Source organism: Helianthus annuus, chromosome 15 (genome assembly GCF_002127325.2).
Source record: "Helianthus annuus cultivar XRQ/B chromosome 15, HanXRQr2.0-SUNRISE, whole genome shotgun sequence".
NCBI lineage: Eukaryota > Viridiplantae > Streptophyta > Magnoliopsida > Asterales > Asteraceae > Helianthus > Helianthus annuus.
This window is the reverse complement of record NC_035447.2, coordinates 103,634,638-103,644,795: the sequence shown is the minus strand read 5'-3', so window position 1 is coordinate 103,644,795 and position 10,158 is coordinate 103,634,638. Positions and strand designations below refer to the sequence as shown.

Below are 10,158 nucleotides of genomic sequence, written 5' to 3'. Positions count from 1 at the left end.
TGTATGATGGCTTTGAAGTTTTTGTTGTAGCATTTGAAAAACATAGAAGTATCTCTACCTTTCAGGTTGTCCGTCGAACTGTCATTCGGTCGGATGGGGATCCGTCCAGCGAGACATTTCTTGGAGAACAAGTTCATAGCAGGATGGTCATTCGATCGGATGGTCTTCCGATTGGATGACAATCCGTTAGAACTGATGATCTTTGAAAATTATAAAAATGTTAAGTGTTGATACCATAAGTCAATCCGATCGGATTGTCGTTCGATCGGATGGCAATCCGGTCGGACGGCAGTCCGTTTGGGTGACTTGCTCGTTTTGAAATTTGTTAAGTTTTGAAAAGTTTGTGGTTTGATCGAAGCGGTATGACAACGTGTTAAACAACAGAAACCCCACCAAGCCCAAGTTACCCAATCAGATGGGAATCACCCCAGCCCGATCAGTTAACTGTTTGTGACGGTTGTTCATGTTCAACCCGCTAAGTCGGTTATCTCGTTGATAGGAATCAGATCTCAGAACGACACTTCACAAGGAAACGAGTAGAAGGCCTGAACGAGCTCCGATTCTATCGATTTTGAGTGCAAGTGTAAAAGAGTTGAAAGAAGGTTATGAAAACATCTTTCAATCCTTCAAATTCTGAAAATGTTTGGATTTATGCGAAATCAGTGTTTAAACATGTTGAAATATCTTAGATCCGAGTTGTTCTTGGTGGAATGAGGCCTAATCTTGAAGTTCATAAGAACCCCATGATGACATCACCCTAGAACACCTCAAATCAGTTGATTTCATGGTTAAAAGTTAAGATTCAAAAGTGAAAATGATGAAGAAATGTGTGTAGATGATGGATGTACAAGATTTGAGTTGAAAACTTACAAGAATCGCGAGGAATCGAGAGAAAATAGGCTGAGAAGTCGAAGGGTCGCAGAGAGAGCTGTCACATCACTGTTTGTGATGTGACAGGGCTATTTATAGGATTCCAAAAGAGGAAAGGCGGTGCAGTAATGGATTGGATGGCAACCCGATCGGATGGTCATCCGTACGGATGACCATTCAATCGAATGGTCATTCGATCGAAGGGTTGCCATGAGTTGGGTTTCGATGTTTCGATTTGCGCGTTGAGCGTTGCGATGCGTTTAAGCGAGTGTCGATTAAGCGATGCGATAGATTTAATTAATAGTCACACAAAAACTATATCTAACATACAATCAACATAAATAAACTTGCGTTTAGCGTTTGCGATTATATTGCGTTGCGGTAGAGTTGCGATTGCGTTTTGATAAGTCACCACAAACATAATATAAACATGCACAAGTAACACATAAATAGCACACACACGTAAAACAATATACAAAACCTGTAAATCAAGTTGCGAATGCGATTGCAATGCGATTAGCGATAAATTGATTAGCGATCAACATGCGATTATTATAGATACTCCACATAAAGCAACTAAAGGAAACAAATATTAGAATTCGATTACAAGTCATGGCGTACAATCAATAGTTAAGCAAGGAGTGACAGATCACAATTAGCAATCTTTTCTTCCTTTGACTTGTACTTTGACTTTCAAAACGCGGGTGGTTACACCTTACTCCTGTTGAGATGATATAATGTGTGTAAGCCTACACGCACCGTCTCGGTGCATGGACTAACTAGCTGTGTACCCCTCTGTTTAGGCTCGTAGGTGCTTCTATATTACGTGACTTATTTTATTGTTATGTGTAGTCACGTATGTCTTGTATCTGTTATGATGTGCTTATATATTACGTGACTTATTTTATTGTTATGTGTAGTCACGTATGTCTTGTATCTGTTATGATGTGCTTCTATATTACGTGACTTATTTATTGTTATGTGTAGTCACATATGTCTTGTATCTGTTATGATTTGTCTGATATGTTTGTATGCATCTGATTATGTCCTGATCATTTATCGGGCATGCTTCTGGTTATGTTAAGTATTTGATTCTGGTTATATCTGTTTTGACTGGGTATCTGTTTTCAACATTTGTCCCGGTGTTCGCCTCAGTATTTGTTTATAGAATTGTTTTACTCAAGTATCGGTCCGCATGTTTTCAAAAATCGGGTTATCTAAATTATTTTATTTATTAAACATATATTTTCAAAATTAGAAATATAGTTGGTTTGGTTAAATAAAGATTTGTTACGAAATTCGAGTTATCATTAGATTTTGTACTACTGATTTCTCCGTTACTGAGCAACTTTTTGGCTCAGCCGTAGTTTCCTTTTTGTGTTTGTCTTATGTGTTTACAGATAATCCAGGATATTTGGGGAATCAGTGAGGAGCGTTAAAAGAAGTTGGAGCTGTTTATTTCTGTAATTCAACAAAATGTAAGTAACACCTTTTCATTTCAACATTATGGATTGGTTTAGTTTTGATATCTGTATGAGTGACATGTCAGTCTAAGCCGGGTTAGGGTGTTACATGGGTACACCATATATGGTTTTCCAGGGCAATACCTAAACCCGAACCCGCTCTAGGCATTGCCAATACTTGATGATATCCGTACCCGGGTATATACCCAAACCCAGGTATTAAAAAACCTGGTTATATGCACTTGTAGTGTAGACAGAATAGCTTTCCCACCTACTCACTTAGTGGAAAAGTCTTTAGACCCATTAATAGTGTCACCGGCCCAAAATGGATGGTGCAAGTGTGCAACAGGTTTGCCACTACTCACTTAACCCTATCCATTTGTCAAATGGTAAAATAAAGCATATGGTTTGCATGGTCTTCATATATAAGTATAGAACAATTACATTATTCAGTTTGCGAAATCAAGCCAATTCAAACCCGTTTAAACCGAACCAAGTTACATATTTGGTTTTCGATTGAGATGAATTGGGTTTTCAGGTATCGGTTTCAAAAATCTAATTTTGGTCCAAACCGAATATCAAATAATAGTTATTTAAGCTTTGTCAGTTAGCTCAATCCAAAAGTTTAGCCCAATTTTAGTTTGCCCAACCAATCCAATAACAAATAATGGTTAAAAAAGTGTGTTTTGTGTGTATGTCTTCATGTTAAAACCCTAAAGACGGCTAATTACCTGAATAGTTTAGGTTTTGTTATAAGCTAAACTTGTTACAAACCTAAACGGCGTCGTTAAGCATGTAGCTATGGCGAAACCGATAATTCATGAAAAAAATACAGAATATTAGCATTGTTTATAACTATTTTTTATTATTATATTCATAGATGACCATAACAATATTGAAGTTGTCAAAGTGTTATTTAGCAGAATAAATTTCCATAAAACCCCTAGGACTATGTTTAGCAAATCCTTTTATGGAATCTAACTTTTTGTCAGGTATTTTAAGTATATGTTTTAGAAAACTAATAACTTTTAAATTTTTTTGTCTTTTTGATATTTTTTATATATTATTTTTTATTAGATGTATAAATCTTTAAATTAGATAAGTTATGTTTTTTTTAAACGGTAAATTCCTGAAGGAGAAAAATGCCCGGATAGTCCCTGTGGTTTCGCCTTTTTTCACCTATAGTCCTCAACTTTTTAAAATTACCTGAATAGTCCCCAAGTTTTCAATTTTTGTTCCCGGATAGTCTCTGACACGGATGGGGGTTAGTTTTTGGTGTTAAATGAGTGTTAAATGACTAAAATGCCCTTATCATAAAACAAAATAAATTAAATAAGTATTAAATAAATATATACATACACACAGATTATCCCCCCTCTCTCTCCCTGCTCTTTCTCTCTGGTACCACCACCATCACCTATACCTCCACCGCCGCCATCACCACTGACCACCACCACCATCGTCACAACCACCCCTGCCACAACCACCACTTTCGCCACCACCACCACCACCACCACCACCACCACCACCACCATCCTCACCACCACCGCCATCACCACCCCCCGCTGCTGTCATCACCTCCCTCACCATTACCACCAGGGCCGCCATCATCACCACTGCCATTACCACTAACGCCGCCATCATCACCACTGCCTTTACCACCCGGGCGACGATTATGAAACCCGGAAGACAACCACCCACCGTCTTCCCACCATAAAAAAACCCAAAATTCTCGAAGCACCTAACTCACCCTGTGTCTCCACATTCCTCTTTTCAAATTTCAAACGCTAAATTTACGGTACCCATCTTTGATTTTCGTTTAATTTTGTTCAAAAGATCTCAATTTCGTATTTAAATATTTATAATAAATTTTCTAATTTCATGTTTACTTTTTGAATGATACATGTATATGATGCAGTGTTTATTGATAGTTGGAAAGATCAGGGTTATTATTTTGTGTGATTTAATGTGGCCAAGGACACCCCATTACCTGCTGTCGCAACAAACAAACCCTCACTGTCCTTGTTTTCATCAGAAATTCGCTTGCACCATGACCCTAGAGCTGCTACGAAATTGGAGCTTGCCTTTTCATGAGCCGAATGGAGTGATACGAGAACTTCTTTGCTCGTTTCTTGCACAAAATCATCTAACTGGAGATTTACCACCACTCTCTCACCACTAATTTGGGGATTACCAGCTGAATGCCTAACATGGGTGTAGGACGGCACATAAGAATGAGGACGAATTGAGGTGTGGCGATCAGTGGTGATGGTGGCGATAGAGGTGGAGACTGGAGGTGATGGTGGTGGTACCAGAGAGAAAGAGCAGGGAGAGAGAAATGGATGATCTGTGTATGTATATTTACATACATACATACATATATATATATATATTATATATGTTTTAATAAGAAGTGGGTAATACAAAGATATATTTATTTAATACTTATTTAATTTATTTTGTTTTATGATAAGGGCATTTTAGTCATTTAACACTCATTTAACACCAAAAACTAACCCCCATCCGTGTCAGGGACTATCCGGGAACAAAAATTGAAAACTTGGGGACTATTCAGGTAATTTTAGAAAGTTGGGTACTATAGGTGAAAAAAGGCGAAACCACAGGGACTATCCGGGCATTTTTCTCTTCCTGAAGAGACAGACAAAACCTTTACCACCCCACTAAAGTGATGATGGCAATTAGATAAGATATGTAAGTTAAAGTTTTTAAGAAAAGATTATTTATACCGAGGAAGATGAAGGTTCATTTGAGAAGAAAATTAAATTAAGAAGAAAAAGAACAAATGGTACAAATGTAAAACATTAAATAGTTTTTATTTCAAATCATTTATTATTATCTTTGACTAATTAATTAGTCATAAATACTATCATCTTCCACACTTAAATTTTTGCTTACACTCATCAAAATTTTTCCTACACGTTTTGAAATTTATCCTACACGTATTGAAATTTATCCTACACAACTCGTAATTTATCTTACACACCTCGTAATTCATGTTACACTTTAAATTATATATCTATTTTTTTTTTTCTGAAAATAAGTTACAAATTTAATGTAGTTAGCTATTAAAAAGAAAGAGTACCAATTAATGATCCATCTAAGCTTACCAATATGCCCTTATACTAATATTAAATACAAAAATTAAATGAAGTAAAATGAAACATTCTTATTAGTTTTCTTTTTTATTCTTGCAAAAAATTTCTTCTCATTTGTACTCTCCACTAATTATGCATCATTAAAACTACTTGTTACACCTACACCACTAATTATATGTATTAAAGAGAAAGGTCGGTGGCTACATGCCACCAACCCTACTCTGATTTTCTTTTGTCTTGTATGCTATTAATTTCTTTTGTGTTACTCTTGGGAAAGTGATAATATGACAAATTGGTTTACTATATGCTATTAATTGAAGCTTAATTGAGTTTTTAACTGTCTTTTTTTTCTAATGCAAGACACATGTGTGTTTCTGGTAATTACATGTTTTTTTATTATTATTTTTTTCTTCCTTACTCAAAACTATTTCATAATCTGACGTACTCGAAAAGGTTTTTGTTGAATACACTTTAATGTAATTTTTGTTTGGAAATAAGGCGAGTCAACAATATAAAGTTTTGTTTTTATGTACGTTTTGAGTTGCACCTTGTTTTGTCGTAAATTTTGTTTGGAAACAAGTCGAGTCAGATATAATACGTTTTTCATTCAATAGTATGAATTTGAATTGCTCTACGCTTCAACGTAAATTTAGTTCGAAAACGAGTCGGCGCCGCCGCAACACGCGGCGGGTAAAAAACCTAGTGAGAGATGGTATTTTGGTGGTGTAAATGTGTCTATATCATATTTATTTTTTTAAGCATTTAATAATTCATAACTACATTTAATATATGTAACATCTTAGGTGTATTTTAGGGACGTAGGTTTTTTTTTTAAGGGACTTTTTCGGTGATTGTCTTCTTGTGTTTATGCCCAAATGATGTTGTATGCTATTATACATGATTTATATTATATTGTGTTACTCTGATCACTTTCTTGGTATGAGTGACTTCTTATTTCTATATTCTTTGATTTGGTGTGTTGGTATGCTGTTCGTTTTGGAGCTGATGGTCTCTCTAGAAGTAGTCTCTCTATCCCTAGGGATAGAGGCAATGTCTGTCTACATCTCACCCTCTCCAGACCATATAAGCAGCTTTGCTATTTTTAAGATTTACTTGGTATGGTTGTTGTTGTTGTAATATATGTAATGTAACTAATAACCCAACATTGTTTTATTCCAATCAAAATATAAGGAGTACAAGAAACCATATGGTCCATATCTACCTAAAAATACATAATTTGATATATATATTTTCATTTGATTTGCCCTTACTCTTCTCCCAAGCTGTTAAGAAGTCTAATATTTAACAGCTCATTACTTAATTTTTTTGTGAAATTTTGACTAATAATAACCACATTAAATACTCTCACCCTACCAAAAATCAAAAAATAAAAAATTATTTTTCACCTAAATCTCCAAATTAAAGTGTTTGTTGTTGAATGTTGAGTCTTCTCCTTTTAAATGAGTTTGGACATGACCCAACAACTGATTCACCAGTTCTATTGCTGTTACATGCAGCCTCCAACACACCAGTTGGACTCTTTGGCATTGATGTCAATGTACCACTCCTTAAGCTCATTGTACAATCACCATTTAACTCTTTCAACAATTCCATGCATTTAAGAACCCTCTCCTGCACAAACAAAAAAGAATTAAGAATCTTTCAATGCTACTTAAAAGTTAAAATAAAGGTCTTCCTTTCATGGAAAAGTCCTAAAATGTACAATAGTGAATGTCAGTGATGGACCCGAGATTTATTTTTTGTGGACAATCGGGAGGTTTAACCAAATTTTTAAGAGGGGCAATCGGGATTTTTGCCTAAAAAATCACTTTTTTAAGGGGTGGCCGCCCCAAACATTTGCCCGTGTTTATTGTCTTCTTTTAAGGGGGGCGATCAAGATTTTTGCCTAAAAAATTCAGTTGTTTTGGTTTTTGTCTTCTTTGTGTTTTTTATAAGATCCAATGATTTTAAGCCAGCTGAGTTTGATATATGTGAGCTATTAATACTTGTACCTTTAAGCCAGCTGAGTTTGATATATGTGAGCTATTAATACTTGTACCTTACGCAACAAACCTTGTACACTCTTTTTTTATTTATAACTTTGATGTTGAGTGTACAACTAAACATGCAAAATGTACAACATTTATGATCACTAATTCATTATTTCATTTCATTACCTTTGTAACATGTTGAGCAAGTAAAGAGATCTGAGTTGATCCCACCACATGAATTGCCACTGCTGCTGCTATCTCAGAAGGTCTAAACTCCAAGAACTCCACCCCTAAACATAGTAAAAATTACAATTTTACCCTTCATTATTTTTTCATTAAATTTACAAGATCAATCAAAAAATCATATCTTTTACCTCTAAACAAGCTTAAGATGAGTTGGGTTGATGACAAAATCCAAGATTTTGAAACAGGTTGACCATGGTTGACTTTCACAAGAAAATCATGAATAAAGGAAAATGGTGTGACTGCTTGTACCCTCCATTTCAATGTGGTCAACACAAGCAGCTCCATTTTCTTAATGGATGTTGCCTCAAACACAAATCTTGATCCACCCACCTGCAAGTTTAATCATAAATCCAACTTTTGGTCAAATTTACTTTGACCCAACAAAAAAGTCAACACCTTTACTCCTAATTGGATCTTCACCTGCAAATCTTGAATTAGTGGTGTTTCAGTCTCTTCCATTTTTGCTGCCAATGATAAACAGGCTACAGCTAGCAACTGCATCATCCATTCTTTGGCCTTACATAAACAAAACCATAAAAAAAATATTTCAAAAAAAATGATTTTTTTTTAACAAATTAATCATATAATTTAATAAAAATTACATAACAACTCACAGGTAATTCATAAACAGCAAGAAATCTGTCCAAGTAATTAACTGATAAATATGCAGTTAAAGGTCCAAAATTGAAATAAGCATGAACCTGAATAGATCAAACCACTTAAATCATTAGCATTTTCACAATTTAATAATCTTTTCAATTTTTAAGGAAAGATGAACCAAGATTGCCAAAAATCCCAAAAAAAAAAAAAAAAAAAAAAATTCCACAAATTAATTTTTTTTTTTTTGAAAAGATGAATCAAGATTGACAAAAATCCCAAAAACACATTGCATTTTCACAAATTAATAATCTTTTCAATATATGAATCATGATTAACAAAAATCCCAAAAAAAAAAAAAAATTAAAAACAAAGTTAATTAAAAAAATAGCAAACCTTTGTGATCCAATCAACAGCCTCTTGTCTTGCAGCAATATCCAGCTTCCCATTTTTGATATAATCCAAATAATCAAAAAAACCAACAAATTGTTCACATTCTTTTTCAACCAACAAATCCAACCTCTCATCAGAACAATCAAGAACAGAGTCCTCTGTTTCAAGAAAATTGACTCTTTGACTTTGGTCAACATTTTGATGATTTCTATGATCATCATAGTCATAAAAGATGCTGTCATTGTCTTCTGCACATAGTAAACTTGATGACAAGCAATCAAGACTTGGTGCCATATCAAGATCCCTAAAAATAATAATATTTTTTACTAGAGTTTCATAGATTCAAAATCTTCAGATTGCTGAAACTATGGGAGTTTGTTGTGTAGTTTGTTTTTATAAGAAAAATTGTTGGGTTGAAGTTTTGGGGAGAGAGAATGAATGAAGCTCTTTATTCTCTCTTGTTCTCACTACAAAAACTATAACTACAAGTGAGAGGAACAAAGAATGAAGCTTATGTAGAGGAAATAGTAGAAGAGGGGGAGGGGTGGTGTCTTGTATCAGCGTGAGAGTGCATGTGTGTGAGTGTGTGTGGGGTGGGGTGGGGTGGGGGGGGGGGGGTAATTATATTTTTGTAATATATTATTATAAACTAAATGTGTATGTGAGAGAGAGAGTGACTGATAGTGAATGAGAAAGGTTTTTTTTTTATTTTTTTTTTATTTTTATTTTAATGGTGTAAGTGTGTAAGTGAGAGTGTATGAGAGAGGGGATTAACTTTTATAGTATTTTTTAAGTAGAAACGAAATTGTGTGTTGCAAGTGTAAGTTGGAGGTGTGGGATAAAGCCCCTATGAGCTTTATCATGCCCCACTAGCGTCACGTTTGCGCCACGTAAGCTATAACTTTATTGTTAACTTGCACAATGTGAACTACTTTTTTGCTATATACAAAAAAAGAAAATATGATTGGTCGTATTCAAGTGGCCCCCAAATCATCCTTATAACGCTCGTTATGTGGCTGGCGGATTAACCCATAGCAACCCCCCCCCCCCATAACACCCAGGCAGCGATGTGTGGGGCGCTATCGTGGTGGTGTGGCAGAGGGCGGTACTTCCCACCATGCAACCTTAACTAATCTATTGTGGAATAAAGCCCTTTAACTATTAAATGTAAAAAAGGAAAAAAGAGAAGAAAAAAATAATTTGATTGGTTAATGCATATGAGCCCCACTGCACTCTCCTCTTAACGCCCGTTATGGGCTTCGTGATGCAAGTGATAATGATCCCTCTTTGACAGAGGGGATCTGGTGTTGGTGGCGGGGCGAGCTGGAGGTGGTTGTAGACGTTACCTGACCACCTAGTCTAAGAGTGATAAAAGAGGGGATTATTTTTTTACATGATATTTTGTTTAGTAGTATAAACTAAAAATGTGTGAGTGAGAGAGTGTATGAGAGAGGATATTATTTTTTTGTAATTAATTTTAGT

The 10,158-nt window shown here is 35.1% G+C and overlaps 1 protein-coding gene across 1 annotated transcript; it reads right to left on the bottom strand.

Annotated features, from left to right (window-relative positions):
• Window positions 1-6,597: 6,597 nt before the first annotated feature.
• LOC110912041 (cyclin-D4-1) lies at window positions 6,598-9,245 on the bottom strand. Its single transcript, XM_022156711.2, has 6 exons — window positions 8,680-9,245; window positions 8,301-8,387; window positions 8,107-8,202; window positions 7,815-8,016; window positions 7,627-7,730; window positions 6,598-7,081 (listed from the first exon to the last, which is right to left on the bottom strand). The coding sequence occupies exons 1-6, from the start codon at window positions 8,968-8,970 to the stop codon at window positions 6,869-6,871; spliced, it is 993 nt and encodes a 330-aa protein (XP_022012403.1). The 5' UTR covers window positions 8,971-9,245; the 3' UTR covers window positions 6,598-6,868.
• Between the last annotated feature and the right edge of the window lie 913 nt (window positions 9,246-10,158).

Bases quoted from the DNA above. Each gene is read 5' to 3' on its own strand.
- LOC110912041 (XM_022156711.2), bottom strand. From the start codon at position 8,970: ATGGCACCAAGTCTTGATTGCTTGTCATCAAGTTTACTATGTGCAGAA. The intron at 8,203-8,300 runs GTGAGTTGTTAT...TGTTTATGTAAG, and splicing joins TTGCTGTTTATGAATTACCT to GCCAAAGAATGGATGATGCA. The intron at 7,082-7,626 runs GTAATGAAATGA...TTGTTTGTGCAG, and splicing joins TTGCTCAACATGTTACAAAG to GAGAGGGTTCTTAAATGCAT.